At 38.5% G+C, this 17,290-nt stretch overlaps 1 protein-coding gene across 4 annotated transcripts in view; it reads right to left on the bottom strand.

Moving 5' to 3' along the window:
- Positions 1–17,290, bottom strand: part of PPP2R2C (protein phosphatase 2 regulatory subunit Bgamma) — a 204,105-nt gene that overhangs the window by 168,477 nt on the left and 18,338 nt on the right. The window contains exon 1 of one of the 4 annotated variants that reach the window (XM_030033228.1): positions 1,685–1,754. The exons of the other annotated variants lie outside the window; for them this stretch is intronic. Within the exon in view, the coding sequence (XP_029889088.1) occupies positions 1,685–1,739 (55 nt within the window). The 5' untranslated portion in view covers positions 1,740–1,754. Of the gene's footprint in view, positions 1–1,684; positions 1,755–17,290 lie in introns of those variants that run through there. 4 annotated transcript variants of the gene reach the window in all.

The raw sequence follows: 17,290 nt of genomic DNA, 5'->3' as shown, positions 1-17,290 counted from the left end.
TTATTGTGCATAAAATAGTCAACAAGTAAAAAGCAAGAAGTAAATTAATACTTATAGTTAATACCTTTCCTTCTACATAGATGGCAGTAAAAGTAAGTTGTCAATAGTTGCAAAGATTTTGTCAGCAGAGGCCCATTAAGGGAAATACTGTACCTAATAGCAAGCCGGTTTGTTTCCAGGTTTGTTTCCCCAGTGACTACAAAACAGTAGTAAAGGACTGATTCAACACTACCTAAAGTTAATAAAATATATCCTATTTGCTTTAAAGACTGAATTGTTTCTTAGAGGTGTATAAGAGCTATGAATCTGTCTTTCTTCACTCAGGACTCAACAACTAATCTCTCAATATTAAAGGAAGATTACTTTCCAGGCGAATTAATTTAGGATTTGCTTTTAATTTAAAAAAAAAAAAAATTTCCTCACTGCTTTGAAATTCATCCCTAACCTCTGGTTGGTCTTTTTGCTCATTTGATTGTTATTACTTTTCTCATTTTGCCATGGCTCTGTGAAAAGGTTTCCTCAGATTGATGTCTGAACTTATATTTTCTGAAGCATAAATAACATCAGCATTTACCAAAAAACAACCATATATATGAGTCATAATAAAAGATATAGAAAAGTAATGATAAAAATAGACAAACCAAAAATGCGCACAGTATGAAAACTGCCAAAGAAAAGTATTTCAAGAAGGCCTAAACACATTAAAAAGAACAGGCTCAGTATCCTGAAACAAACTTCACACTAGATACTACTCCTGGATCTTAACTGAGTTGGTGCAATGTATCAAAATAATAGAGACGATTTATTGGGTGATTAATCTTTGAAGGTATATCACATTATTAAGAAACATTCTTCTAATATAGTGGGGAAATGCGAGACCATTTTCAATTATTGTGTTTTAACACATATGAATTAAAAAGGCCAACAAGAAACCTCTTCTTCCAACAGAGAAATTACCTGCTGTGACATTTGAAACCAAATTCTAAATAGTTTCAGAAAACAGCCAGCAAATTCAAAGTCCGAATATGTAGGCTCATAAAACTTTAGATTAGAAAAACTTGGTAAGAAGTATCTCCACTCTGAAAACCTACGGTCTTGTACTACATTTTATTTTGACTTAATTTTAAAAGGTGAAAAATGATAAAGGAGACAGGAATCCAAGTAAAAAATTAAGACAGCTATAAATCACAGATGAGTAGCACAAGGTATTCATAAAGGAATATGGAGACATTCACCTCTAGATGTTCACCTGACTCTGCTGCAAATCAACAGTATTTGAGAGCTGACAACAGTTCTATAAACATTGTAAAATGAATTCACAGACTCAGTTCAGCTGTTGACCAAACAAGTTTGTACATCACACACAAACCACGTGAGTGGGCATCTCTTAACCCATCAACAGCAGAAAAGCCAAAGACTGAAAGGGTAGGCAGACTCAGTAGGCATGTAAACTGTACAGACATCCAGAGACATATCCATATATTAATTCATATTGACTGAGGGACACTATACTGTTTTAATTCATTGACTTTAGTTGAAAAGATTTAATGGGCTCATGCTAAAGATGCATTCACCCAGATCTGTCCTCCCAGTTCAGATACTTTTGTTCATTTCTCACATCCACATTATTCTGTATTTCTTCACATTACAATAAGGTCTTCCAGTGCAGTGTTCTACTACTCACTTTTATTCTTGTTTTCTTCTCTTGCACCATCAGGTGGGGACTCTGGAACTGACATCAAATAACATGCTTGTCAAAGCTTGTCATTAATCCTAACAATGAAATTCTTCAATTACTATCAGACAAGGAGACCCACTGTTGAAAATCATGACTGTTACAGCTATTAATGCAAATGGTATGATAAACAAGCCTTCAGAGCCACTTTGGAGCTGGCTCTGTAGTTTCACAGACCTCTTTGCAGAAATTCGCTGTAATTTACAAAACAATCGGGATGGGGGGTGGCGGGGTCAAGGAGTCCATAAAAGCTTTGGATTGCCATTATTACATCTTCTGATTCATAGAATGGTTTGGGTTGGAAAAGACCTTTAAAGATCACCTAGTTACAGCCCCCTTGCCATAGGCAGTGACACCTTCCACTAAACCAGGCTGCTCAAAGCTCCATCCAACCTGGCCTTGAAAAATCCCAGGGATGGGGCATCTACAGCCTCTCTGGGCAACCTGTTAAATATAACCTGTTCTCAGGTTACACTGGGGACAAGTCCTTTTCCAGAATTATTCCCCCCACTGTAGCCCATAGGTTGAGGTGGGTAGAATGGCAACAGATAGTTGCGATCTCCTGCAGGAAACCTTAACTGAAGAAAGTTATCCGAGGTGAACTCCTATTCAATATAGAAAAATCTTGGTCAAAATGGCAGTGAACAAGGCAGGAAGATATGTGCGACTTATTTAACAAGATGAAAATCCCCTCTGCTAGTACAGAAGTGGAACAAAATCAATAGCTATACAAGAAGTTCCCAGAGCTCTGTTTTGTTTTGCAGCATATGTGAGACAACAGACTACTACCTTTGCCTTAAATCCTTTTTTTTTTATGGTATCTGCAAAATTAAGCATTTCACTGCAGTTGTTTTATATACAGATACATTTGGAAATGTTTTTATTTTAACCATTTATCAAAAGTGGAGTTCATTAACAAATACTTCCCTGAAATTTTTCCTTTTTCTGTACCAGGTACTGTGGAGACACTTACTATCCACTCTGTAATTTTATAAACCATTATGGTACTGATCTCTTGAACAGGAAGAGCTGTGGGGAGTTGCAAGACGAAGAAGAATAAGGGCAGGAGCAAAACAGACTCACAGAGAAGAAAGATGATGGGGGTGTAAAGGACCTGAATTACAAACTATTAAAAAAAAAAAACCAAACAGACATAAAAACCTCACACAGATAAAAGAAAAAATAATATACATTTGACCCAAAGCAAACACTGCAGCTTGATTCTACAAGTATAAAAATGTCACAATTGGAATGAAATAAATCACTTCTCAATTTGACTCCAGGAAGCTGAAGTTCAGTAAGTTTACTTAAAAATTAATAACAACAACAATAATAATAGTAAATTGATTTTATATTAAAAAATGTTTCTGCAGGAAATCCTCCATTTCCTTCAATGCTCCCTGTCCATGTCCTCTGCAAAGAACAAGAACATGTCAAACACGCATGCCTCCTGTTTCAGTTTGTCTGCAGGTGCTGGTAAAATAAATACAGAGTTAGAAATTGTTTCAGTTCTCTTCAGCCTTGACTCACCATTAGACACTGATGTTTCAGTGTGCAGTCTGCATAATCAACATTTATTTCCAATCAGGATTCTCAACTCTTCAGGTTCAGGCTTGTCTTTTGCAATCTCACTATTTACCTCCTCTCCCACTAGCTCTACTCATTATGGCTGATAGCATAATTTGCTATGCTAATGCTTACTGTAAAAGCAGTAAACATGGCTTCTTTCCAAAATAGCAAGATGGAAGATTATAAAGTCATAATTCCTGATCTTCTCATAAAATAACTGTCCAGGCATTCTGTTCTCCATCTGCTCTGTGGTTATCAATCTGTGATACACCACCCCGTGTAGCAAGGACTCAAGCTGTGAGGGAGGTGCCATGTCAGATAAATACAGAAAGACAGACTTCTGTGCAGGGTAATAAGACTGGAACAGTGTTGCTAATGGTTTTGTAAACTTCTTCAAACAGGGACAACTCCATTTTAAATAAGAGGATGAAAATTCACATGCAATTTCAGTTACCTAAAATAACTTCAGAATATTTAAGTAGGAGCTGTATTCCTTGTAAGCTTAACCTAAATTACCTTAGACTATTTCATTTTTCTGATTAAATCTCCACTCAACACTTCTAGCTGGAGCCAGATCCTATCATATTAGCTCTCACTGTTTTATATTGCTCCCAGCTTCCAAACATGGTGAACATTTTTGTTTTAAAAAGACTTTTGTGACTCAGTACATCTCATGTTGCCTTGGTTAAATTCTTCATGCTTCTGTTTCAGCTGGCACAGTAAAGACATAGCTGCTGTTTGTTCCATTATACAGGCTGAAGCCTTGCAGTCTGGGCTTTTGTGTTGTAATCACCAATACAGGAGAATGAGAGGACAGATTTCATTATAAATATTAGGAAAATACTTTAATTTGCCCTTTCAAAGCTAAATAGGCCATAAAAAAATAAAGACCCCAGTTAGTCCCCATTTCCTCTCCAGAACCTTCTAATTAATTTTCCATAATGAAAGGAAGGTTAAAGATAGGGTAATTGGCAAAAACTTTACTGCTGAAAGACAGAGTGGTCTATTATGCCCCCAGAAAACACACCTTGCATGACCTCTTTTCAAGCACAAAAGAGGAGATCTGCAAACAACTCCTGGTGATTTCATTTTAATTGAAGCTCTCTATGCAATACTGCCCTGCTCATCTTACTTTGTGTTTGTAAGCTTCTAAGAACACCAAGCTTTCTCATATGCAGTACAGTAGCCAGTCAGCATCCCTCTGAGCTCTGAATTCAGTGTTTTCAGCCAGCCATTGCAGCTCATTCACAGGAATGCTCATGTCGTCTTTTTTTCCAGAGATTCAAAACTAACCACTCAGACAAAAAAAAAAGTTGAATTACAGCTTTAAAAATCTTGTACAAAAAGATTCTGTAAACTAGCTGGACTAGAAATATCTGATATCTGTAAATGGTATACACACGTGGAAGGCATCCATTTCAGGAATGTCCAAAAAGGCTGCGAGACACGGGAAATTGTGGCTATTTCATATCCATTTAGTGCTGTTTCTACTTAGCACAGTTATTCTTTTGATTCTATAAAGATCAATGGAAGAAAAATAGAGACTGGTGAGTTTCAGTGATTCTGAGATTCATAAGCAAGCCCCCAGGTGACTTGGCCTGACCCGCTGAACACACCAGGCAATTTCTAGCTGAGTAAACTAGATTGGGCAGGGCAGCAGGCTAATGCATCCCTTCAGCGTCCAGTGCCTCTACATTGCTCTGGGTACATACTAATCTTACATTTATTCTTGCTAACAAGTTGATTTTCCATCAGCCAGTTACCTGAAGAGACAAACCATCCGTCATCCACTTCCCAATTACAAAATACCTTTTTTTGTTGTTTTGCCTTTAAAACTCTCATAGTTTAGCTATGCTTTGGCCCTATTCTATCATCTCTGCATCAGCTTAGTCACCCAGTTCTATTGGAGCTACTTGATAGGGATTCCCTCTTTTTTCTTATTTTATGCCCTATGATCACATCTAACTCCATTTTCCAAACCAAAAACTTTTCCTCATCAACACTGATTTAAAGATTTTTTTCCTTTTTTTTTTTTTTTCTTTTTTAAGGAACTGTGGGTAATCCTATTATATACAGTCATGCTATTTCTTGAAGCCAAGTCTATGTCTGCTAAAATATCTCCTCACATTTTTAATTATTTAAGTTCCTACATCAATTTCTATCATCCAGAAATTGTGCAAACTGCTTTGTTTTATTTTTATATAAATAAATTAATAAGTTATTGAAAAATATCATTTTGCTATCTTCATTCTCAAGGTCATGAAGCTATTAGTTGGCAGTCCTGTAAGCATTATGAGTTAATTTATTGCCTTGCAAATAGTTTCAAAAAGCTTTTCATACAGACAATAATAGATTATGCAAGCAATCTTCAACAGAAGTGAAGAATTTATGATTTTCCCATCTGTGAGGGAAAAGGCTTCAAGCAGATAAGGATAATTTTAACGTCGTCTTATTGGTGCAGGTTTTCTAGTCTTCATAATAGTGCAGCCTGAATCTACATGTTGCCAAGCAATCAAATAAGTTTACTGGATTGTGTGTCATTATAAAACATTTAAAGAAGCAGCCAGGCTGAACTTCCAATTCATAAACAGGAAAATGTCTTTAGCTCAACCCAAATGCCATCCTTGAGTTCTAAAATCAGCACTGTCTTACACAAAGGTGGTTCTGAAAGGCTACAGGAGGCCTCTAGGGCACTGCTGAGCACTCCACTGAGTAAAGTAAAAGCCGAAACACCTGAAATCTGTCCTGTGTAATGGTGACTTTTAGCATTTGTACTTTACTAGTGCCTAGAGGTTCCTGTGATATACCACAGCCTTATGTGCTAGGGACCACACAGAAGCAGCACTGTAAATCCTCCAGAAATTTATCCTCTAAACTCATTAGAATGATATTCCAGTCCAGCCTCTATTGCTGACTAAAGCTTAAAATGTAAAGAGGGCTTTCCACTTCTGACAGAGAAACATGCAGTCTCTGCACGCTACAGCCTGGCAGCTCCAACCTGTCAGCAGTCCTAAAAGAAAACTAGTAGTTTCACAGAAAACAAAGCCAGATGCTAATCATAACTGTAAAACAGACAGTAAGAGCTTGAGATCAGTTCCACAGGCCAAACTCAGAAAAGGAAATAGGATAGAAGATGTATACAGATAATAAATTGGTCTCCATTACACAGAAGATCACATTAGAGGCATATTCTACTCACAACACAGTGCTCTGCAGAGACGAACAAAACTAGTTTAGATACTACAAGCAGTACAGAACAGTGCTCAGCCTGCTCGAAACAGCACACCTGAAGAAAAGGAAAACAAACCCAAAGCAGGCTAAAATTACTCTCTCTTTTACAGGACTCAAATCTCCCTGCAGGTCACACTTCTGCACCATGTAGCTAAATCCTTCATGTCCCCACACTGCCTTACACATTATGAATCCTTGCCAGAGAACAGGCCCAGGTAGCAACAAATACACCCATGGGCCATCACCAGAGTGCAGAGCTGGTGTCACCAGCAAGGATTTGGTTTCCTCAATCACAGCATCTTGTCTGAGGTGAGGAACCACTGCTGGGGAGAGGCAGAACCCACCTAATCTGGACCAGGAAGAATATCTTTGCAAACAGGCTCACTAAACCCAGTGAGGTGGCTTTAAACTGTTTTTTTTTTCAGGGAATGGAGACCAAGACCCTGAGGCAAGAGAGAAAAAGCTTTTACTGCTGTGGGTAGGGGTGTGTTACAGACTTCCTGACCAAGTAAGTGGAGGGGTTTTAACCACCTGGACATCTGCTGAGAGGACAACACAGAACTACACTGACATTCCAAGTTCTTGCACTCCTTTGGTGACAATTTCCTAACACAAATGCTAAAGGGGCTCACTAGCAGTAACGCTGCTTAAGCCACTGCTCACAAATAGGGATGAACTGGTAGGTGAACCTTGTCCAGTGGCCTGGGTTGCAGCGACCTCAAGATGACTGAGTTAAGGACACGGAGAAAGGTCAGAAAAGTAAGCAGCAGAGTGGGGAGGGATATTAGAAGCACTGATTTACGCTTATTCAAGGGAACAGCAGGGTAAAATCACAGGGGAATAGGCATAAAGGGGAAGAATTCCCAGGAGAGCTCCCTGATTTTTATTGAGAATTCAGGAAGGAAGGAATCCCTTGTGCAGGAAGGCTAGGAGTTCTGGCAGTAGGCCCGCTTGGTTTAGGAAGAAGCTTTTTGATGAGGTAAATTAAAAAAAAAAAAAAAAAATGGAGATGAAAACAAGGACAGGCAAAAAGGAAGAGTATAAAAGCACTGTTCAGAAACTTGGGGACAAAATCAGGAAGGCCAGAGCTCACCTGAAGACAGACCTAAGGAGGGACACTTCAGGTAACATGTAAGGAAGCCATGGGTGTGACAGCTGTAAAAGGAAGTTCAGAAAATATGTGGGTGACAGACGGAGGGGAGAACCCAGTGACAGACGACAAGAGAAAGACTCGGTGTCTTTTTCATCCTGATCTTTACAGGAAAAGCTTCTGCACATACCAGCATGCTTCACGTGGGAGGCTGGACTACCTAATGAGAATATCCCTTCAAACTACCATTCCTGTGACTAAGCCAGAAAGTCAAATAACCAAAGATACTGCAGAACTGAAGTACAATAAAGGATTTATCTTATAATCACAGTGCACTCCCTAGTCTTTCTTATACCAACTCTCCATACTTGAAGCTAGATACACCCTTTAAAGAAATATTCTTGGGGGATTTGAAACATGTAATTTACTTGCTCCAATTATAGCTGTGTATCAGTATGAGCAAGCCATTCTGAAACATAGTTTTGAGTTTGTTATTCTCTGCAAATTACAATCAGAGATACACAGACTGTCTCATCAATCACAGCAAGACTGAAGAAATATGTTGCCAGTAGACTTTAACTGCTCATAAGCACTGATAATTTTATCCTGCTGAATTGCTTAGTGCCCTGTAGCACTGCTGTAAAGGACAATCAAGCAAGCTAGAGCCACAGCCAGAAAGAACTGCGGAAACAAGGGGGAAAGCACTGTTCCCCTAATCTCTAAAGGTCATCTTCTATCCTCACCACCAAAGCATCTGAAACACCTCCCTACAGTGTGTTTCTAGATCCTCTGTCATGTCAGGTGATGTTTGTTCTCTTACTCTCTCCCCGGGTATGCAATGTTTCAGGAGAAAGTGTTTTTAACACTTATGCAGGTGTCTATGACTGGAAAACATAAGCAATCTTTATGCGAGGAAAGACAAGCAAAAACATTTTAAGAAGAAGAGGTGCTTTTATTGTGTTTAGAGGGAATAATTTTGCTTTTTGTTTTTTTCACTGAGAAATCATAAAACATTCTCATGCTACAGAAAACACAGAACATGAGAAGATTACCTAAACTGGTCTTTTTAACTTCCCATAGTTGCCAAGATCTAACCATATCATTGAACTTGTTGCTTTTAAGATAATGTAATTCAAAAATATCACATGTATAAGAACTTATCTACAATATACTTACTTGTCTCTGTTCTCACCTAACCTGAACCCTGAAAGAGGCCTCATCCCTTCCCCCAAAATAGTCCTGCAACAGTTGTTTCACACCATCTTGAACAGAATGGCGAGCACCACAGCTGACAACACTGTTCCTTTAGCTTGACAGTTACTTTCTAAAATTAACCTTTCATATTTAGTTACTCAATCTTCCTACAGTACAATTATGAAGGCATTTCTTATTGAGCACAGTATTAACTCATAAATATTAATGAAATCATAAGCCTTGTCTATTGAGTATGGTATTGACCTGGTATTCTCCTGATTATCATTTAAATCTATATAAAGAATATTAAAATTCTCAATTTAACAGACAAAATCCTGCAAGAAATCCTATACCTCTTTTATAAATTGGAGAACATAGGAGCAAGAAAATAGGTAATACTGGGTCGTATTAGGAAAAATTTCTTCACTGAAAGGGTCATCAAGCATTGGAACAGGCTGCCCAGGGAAGGGGGGAGTCACCATCCCTGGACGTATTTGAAAGACACGTAGATGTGGTGCTTAGGGACACGGTTTAGTGGTGGACTTGGCAGTGTTAGGTTTATCGTTGGACTCGATGATCTTAAAGGTCTTTTCCAACCTAAATAAGCCTATGATTCTATTATATTTTTTTTTTTTACCTTCAAGGCAAGATATATATCTGCTATAGCTCAGAATCAAATTCTATAAAGAAGGAACTATTCCGGAGATGAAACTTATTCTCCATTTGGATTTAGAGTTTGATTTGATATTTCCCACTTAGCAACTACTTTGTATTTTTCTAAGTTACTAGGCTGGATAAAATTTTTAACACTGTAATAGTTATTGCTACATTTTCAGTTTCTTAAAGGAACATTCATATTTAAAAATATCACATAGGATTAAATGAATAAAAGCAAACAAACACACACCATTATTTCTGTGAGGAAATCAAACACGGACAGCTGAAAATATCTGCTTCCAAATAGTTGAACTAACTCAATACTCAGAATAAAGATGAGATTTCTCCTTCTGTCAATGTTATATAAACTCTAAGGCAGCTGTCAGTAACACTCCAACAGAAATCTACATCCAAATCTGGTTAAAAATGGACCTTTTCCCCCTCAGAGCAAAACAAAAAGGAACCAACCCTCTACCCTCTGTGATCCGCAAACCAAGTCTTCATTGCAAAACCTCATGCTAGTGAACCTCTGTGAACCTCAGCATTCATCAGGCAGACAGACCCTTAAGGTCCCTCTGGGCTTTACAACACCGTAAACTGCCAAGGCATATTATGGAATAATGAAAATCACATCCTACAATCACACCAAAATAACAGGAACTTCTAATGTTTTAGTACTAAGGCATACCATTTTTAAGAGCTTTTTTACTTTCTTAACTTTGGTACCAAAAAGACTGAGATAGGTCTTTCAGGGGCTTTGGGGGGAAAAAAAAACAAAAGAAAACCAAAAACAAAAAAACCCCACCTCATTACACTCTAATTCCCACTGAAATCATAAAAGTGCAAAAATCACCAAAATGTAGCTTTTAAGAATGAAACCATGGCTGCAGCAAAATACAGTTCTGATCAAAGCATAGATATAAATCAGAGCCAAAATGAGAATACAGGAGTCTCTTCCTCTCAGACTCCATCCTAATCCAGCTCCCTACTATGGCAACACAGCTTTAGAGTACCTGAGTAACAGCTACAAGGTCTGATTTATATGACAGCAGCAAAAGCTGATGCAGAAACCTTCTAATGGGGTACCTCAGTTTAGAGTCCCTAGGTGGAAGAAGGCTGCATAACCCCAAAGATTTGATCAGGGACACAATTCAGACCCAAGGAGAAACAACTGCGGCATATTTTCAACAAGCTTCATTTTTCTCATCCATTGAATTATCCTTCATGTGTAGTGATGTTTAAAAGCCACAAGGCTTTCAGTGCAGTGAAATGGAAGGGTCAATCAAAGTGGCCAGCCAAGCCAAAGAGGCAGCCAAGGGCCCCACGGTCACTGAAGGGCACAGAAACAGTAATCATTCCAAAGAATTGAAGCAGTCCCAAACAGAATTTTACCAGCAGTGAAGTTCTTCCTGGGGCTACCAACTCACAGGCCCCAGAATATCTTCTAAAGGTATTCAGAGTGCAGTACCAACCCTCGGAAATCAATTACAGTTTCTCCCTTCACTGATAAAGTGATACCCGGTCATTACCTAATTGGTTATAAAGTGTACTTATATAGGGCATCACTCATCAACAAATTGCTTGTGCTACCTGTTTGATTACTGGAAGTCATGGGAAATGTTAGGGCCTTCTCCCTCCTTCCTAGCTCTAAATCCTCATCTTTCAGAAGCAATCACAACAATACTTCATTTTGAATACATAAAGAGTCCTACAAACTGAAGAATTACTGATTATATTTAAATGATGTATACAGTTGAACAGAGGAGTACCATAACCAACTTAGAAAGAATATTTGTACTTCAGTAGCATGTTCACTATCAAATTATTTTATTTATAGCTTCCAGCTTTGATTATTAACAGAATTATAACCCTAATGCCACCGGTCACCAAACTAAACCAGAAATCTCTCTAGCGTCCCAATATGCCAGGCCACAACACTGCACCTTTGGGATAATGAATTGTTTCTTTCTTTTGACTTTAGTAAATAAATTTGTTTGCCATAATTGTTTCTAAGCCTGTTCTTTTTTGTTCAAACACACAGAAGCATTTTACTGATAGTTCCTCTAAAAGCTTGAATGTACTACCAAAAAATGCAGCATCTATGAGAGGAGGACACAGCTAGAAAGTGAGTTTTCATGTGTCATTTACAACAAATTTCACTTGAGACAAATTAAATATTAAACAGAAAATTAATAACAATATTTTATACATAAATCATCTGAATAAACCAGTAATTACTTACCATATGTGGCGCATATAGATTATCTCATTTTCCTTCATAAATAGCTTTTAGGAAAATCAATTTGCAGGGTCACCATCTAAGTCCTGAAACAAAAAAGCCTAGCCAAAACGCCAAAATCTTCGCTCTTTCTGTGAAAGAAATGACAGACACAACCATTTCCTAATGCAAAACAGCAAACGCTCCACCTATCTAAACTTATCCATGACTTAGTGGAGAATAACTTAGACTTCCCTTATTATCTATAAGGTCAATTCTTTAACATGTACAGATTCAACTCGGTGAACAAAGGTCTTGAGAATTCAGTGAAGCCATGCCCTTGGACTGGAGATCTGCATGTAAGCCACAGTTAAACGTTTTTATTTAATACTTATTCTGAGAGAGTAACTCACAGCTTCAACTTGACAATTGAACTAGGCATTGCAGAGACATTTGAAGACTTAAGCCTTCTCCAAGGGGATCATGGTACAAGTTAATTTTACACTAGTTTAAAAGCTAGTTTCAGATGTAAAATTAGATCTTCTGAAAAAGCAAGGAGGCTTGATTTATTGTATCAATACACTTACCACAAGTCTAAATCCTGCACTGTATTTAAATAGACAGCATTTGAATACCTAGCTAAATGGAAAGCACTCAAATTATGAGCTACAGCTGTAAAAATAACAGCTGCTCTACTTATTCTTCCTTGAGGATCTGGTTAGATTAACACATATGTAACACTTATGATTTATTCATTGGTTTCTGAGTAGAAACATAAAGTAGCTAGACTGAACTATAAAAAACAGGTTAGTATAATCTCTCCTTTTAACACACTTGAGAAACAGCAATATGAATCCTCTCAGCTTGTACAAGGCTTTTTTTCTTGTGTTAAAACAGCTAATTTATGCACATGATTCAGTTATCACAGCACTGATAGATTAGGCCAGGAAAATAAAGTCAACACCACTTTAAGAACATCTCAATTCTCAGCTTCTAAAATTCAAATAGAGAACTGTAAGCTCTAAATACAAACCAACAAACAGGACAGGAAGCTTTGGGCTTCTCTAAGAACACATCCTGTAAGCTGTTAATTTAAAAAAAAAAAAAAAATTATGAGTCTGATGATTAGTACCTAATGCACTGAAGTGGTTACTATGAGCAAAATAGCACAGTTCTCCCTTAATGCCCTGTTGGCCCAATATGGGCAAGTCTGAAATCATCATGTGGCTTTAATATCAACTAGACTAGCAAGACTTTAATAAAAGCTGACAGATGTTGCATTCATGTGGCATTTCTCAAATTTTTATACTAATGTGCAGAATGGGAACCAGAGGTGATAGGCTTCTGTAGCAGAGATGAGACTGGAAAAGGTATTTTCCATGAAATAAGAACCCCTCCATACCTCTGTAAGTTGCTCTAAGGCAACACAAAGGGCTTCAGTGCACAGCAATTAAATCTCATTTAATTTCTGAAGTTCATCTGGTAAGGAAAAAAAGATAAATAAATCAGTAGTCAGTTGTGGAAGCACTCTGTTGTCAGGCTGTGGGCAAAAGCCTGACAAAAAGGAGTTTTATGACTTTCCTGGCAGACACACGAAGATTTCGGCTGATAATCAGAGATATCTGGCAGAGGCACCAAGGTTATTTGGGCTTTTCTTGGAAGAAGATAATTTGCAGCTTCATGTTCTATTGCTTGAGATCAGACAGAATTTCCAAATAAACACATACTATCTACAGCCTAGGTTATTTTACAAATTGGCCTCAAACATAGTCTAAAATCACATGAAATTTTCCCACACTCTTCAACATGAAGCTATGTAGTACATATGTTCCAAATTTCAAAACAATCCCTTTGGAAGTAAACATTTTTTATTAGGTTTTACTAGAACAACATTTCAAATAAACTTCACAGTCACAACACAGTCGTTTGAGTTACATATGTAACTTTTTAAGCACATAACAAAAGAGCAATGGGACAAAGAAGAGTAGGTCATTGTAATGCAAGTTAGGCTGTGTCCACAAAGATGTAGTGTACAGTATGTAGAAACAGAGAGTGGCATATGGGGACTGTCCATCACTAGTTACACACTCTACCAGTTGGCATTACAGCAGAAGAAAGTTTTAAGAATGGATTTTAAAATACTGTAGTATCCTTAATTGATGAGGAAGCACAGAACTGGGTTTCTCCTTTTGTGGACGAAAACTGTTCATTCAGGTAAAAGACCACACAATATGAGCAACAGTTGTTGAATCAGGCTCAGTTAAGCATCCAGGATGTACAATTATATTGAACAGATGTACACAGAATAAAAAAGGATAAAAGCAAAGAGAAATATCATAAAGCATCTTAATACACTAAAAATGATGTCTATACACCCAGGTATTTGAAAGTAAATGAGCCAAATCCTTTCCATTTTCACTCAAGCAAATTCCCAATAAAGCCAACGGTTTGCTAGTTAAGGTCCTCAGGTATAAAACTTAGAACTCGCAGGACTGCTGTTCCTCACACAGGCCTACTCATAAAATTAAGATCTCTATTTCTTACTGAAAGTAGGATGAATAATGTAGGTTTTGGCCTAAAAGTTGTCTTCATAGAAAGATAATTATTCCCTAACTCCATCAAAAATTATTCCTTTAATGCTGCAATCACTGTGTAGAAATTCACAGTTTGTGTTATGAAACAGGCCAGACTAAATTGTTATATTGGGTTTGCATGGCAAGGTTTTCATTTGGGGGGGGTGGGGAGCTACAGGAATGGCTTCTGTAAGAAGCTGCTGGAAGCTTCCCCTGTGTCCAACACAGCCAATGCCAACCGGCTCCAAGACAGACCCGACGCTGGTGAAGGCCAAGCCCATCAGCGACGGTGTTAGTGCCTCTGGGATAACAGATGTAAGAACAGAAAAAAAAGTTGCTGGGGCACAGAAACTGCAACCAAGAGAGGAGTGAGAACATGTGAGGGAACCAACCCTGCAGACCCCCAGGTCAGTGAAGAAGGAGGGGGAGGAGATGCTCCAGGAGCCGGAGCAGAGATTCCCCTGCAGCCCCTGGGGAAGACCATGGTGAGGCAGGCTGTTCCCCTGCAGCCCGGGGAGAGAGGACCCCACGCCGGAGCAGGGGGCTGCCCGAAAGAGGCTGTGACCCTGTGGGAAGCCCGCGCTGGAGCAGGCTCCTGGCAGGACCTGTAGCCCCATGGAGATAGGAGCCCACGTTGGAGCAGGTTTTCTGGCAGGACTTGTGACCCCCGTGGGGGACCCACGCTGGAGCAGTCTGTGCCTGAAGGACTGCAGCCCGTGGAAGGGACCCACGCTGGAACAGTTCGTGAAGAACTGCAGCCCATGGGAAGGACCCATGTTGGAGAAGTTCATGGAGGACTGTCTCCCGTGGGAGGGACCCCACAGTGGAGCAGGGGAAGAGCGAGGAGTCCTGCCCCTGAGGAGGAAGGAGCAGTAGAGACAACGTGTGATGAACTGACCCCAACCCCCACTCCCCATACCCCTGCACCACTGGCAGGGAGGAGTTAGAGAATTTGGGAAGGAAGCTGTGCTTGGGAAGAAGGGAGGTGTGGGGGGAAGGTGTTTTAAGATTTGGTTTTATTTCTCATTATCCTACTCTGGTTTGATTGGGAATAAATTAAGTTAATTTTCCCCAAGACAAGTCTGTTTTGCCTGTGACAGTAATTGGTTGAGTGATCTCTCCCTGTCCTCATCTCAACCCATGACCTTTTCATTATATTTTCTCTCCCCTGTCCAGCTGAGGAGGGGGAGTGATAGAACGGCTGTGTGGTGCTTAGTTGCTGGCTGGGGTTAAACTATGACAATTGTTAAAATCACCCCCCTTTTCTGATCATGCCTCTCTGAAAGCTTGGTGCTGTGACATCAAAGCATTTCGCCAATAGAAGGTTTCATAAATGAAATCATGAAAAAAAAGGAGACTAAATATTTCAAATATTGAGTATTTTTAAATTATCTTAGTAGTATCTTAATGTTAGAGATCAGATAGATCAAATGCATACCAACTGTCATCAAAATAGTCCAGCTATAGCCTCTAATTTATCAAAGGTCACTCACTGCATGTACCCTAACAATGTCAGCCATACTTTACACAGAACCACCAGAGTAACTGGTATTCCCTAAGTACTTTCTCTAGCACAGAATGGCAACAACAAAGTGTGTGTGGAGGGGTTAATTTTCTTGAAAGTTACTGAACACCTCCCTTCAATAGTGAGTTACTATCAATTTCATGCTGTTTTTTAAACTTGACTAATAAAAACATTAACTTTCAAGTAGTGACAATTTGCAATTACACTGAGCACAATGTTTCCAACCCTTTAATTTTATACACATCTCCCCTAGGTAGTATAACAATGTTTTCCTAATTTGTATATATATATGAAATCGAAATTAAATAAAAACAAAACTGCAAAATCTGTATCTATTCTGCTCATACTCTACATTTGATCTACGACTATAGAGTATTTTCTAAATTTTACCCATAAATATCCCTGTGGAAAAACTGTAATCAACGCAGTAAAATACTGCACGTCTAGTCAAACAACAAATGATAAAACTAAGAGAAAAAAATAAAACAGACAGTGCAATTAAATATATATTCTGTGGCATGTTTACCCACAGAAGATTATATGCTATATAAAAGGACTGGAAAAAAGCAACAAAAAAGCATTTTACAAATTAATGTAAGACTTCAATAATGCCTACAGATAGAATTATAAGTATTGCTATACAGACTGTTAGCCCTGAGTGGAACTATTTTGGTTTTTATATGAAAACAAATGTAGAGATCCACAAAAGGCTGGGGTTTTTTGTTGACATCTTCACCTGCCTGATCTCTGATGGTTCTGTCAGAGATTTCAGTACCAAGACAAGGCACAGTAAGCACACCAAATAAGCAGGCCTAAAGGACTCTCCAAGCTAGACATGGCTAGAGTTTTCCCTAAAGAATACAGAGTTCATTTTCTTCATCCTATCAGCATAAATGGCAAACACTTTCTTTTATTCTGTGCAAAAACAAGAAAAGCTGAAGGCGCACATCACTTCTTTAAACAAACAAAAGCACAGGTGCAGAGGTACACAGTATACATAGAAAAAAGCTGTAAAATAAGGGTTGTGTTATTTCTCTTAAAAAATAACTGATTCTAAAAATCTATTAAAGGTTGTCCCTGATATTTAAAACACCATGATAGCAAAAGCAGACAATTGCCCTTGAAATCCAGTGTACTCAGAAATATTTGGAGACTTAAGCCCCAAGTCTTTGCATAAAACCTAGTATGTATATTTACACAGTATCATGCTGAGAGGGGAGTTTTAAATAATGTCAGAGTAGTGCTCAGTAAAGTTACAATTAGACTAGATTTCTCTGCACATGATGCTGTCAGGAATTTGAATCATACTGAGCATCCGGAGGTGATTGGGGTGGTGGGTCGGCACAGCTGCTTTTCACCTCTGGAGGTCTACGTGCACAAAGCCCATCTCAACTGGGCACATCTATCATTGTCTGACAAGAACTAAACTGTATCTCTAACCGGATCCAAAGACTGACAGGATTTCATAGAGGTGGACACAATTTTGTATGGGTGCGAC

This window comes from Aquila chrysaetos, chromosome 1 (genome assembly GCF_900496995.4).
Source record: "Aquila chrysaetos chrysaetos chromosome 1, bAquChr1.4, whole genome shotgun sequence".
Taxonomy (NCBI): domain Eukaryota; kingdom Metazoa; phylum Chordata; class Aves; order Accipitriformes; family Accipitridae; genus Aquila; species Aquila chrysaetos.
The sequence above is the reverse complement of the archived record's forward strand: the minus strand, read 5'-3'. Positions and strand labels throughout refer to the sequence as shown.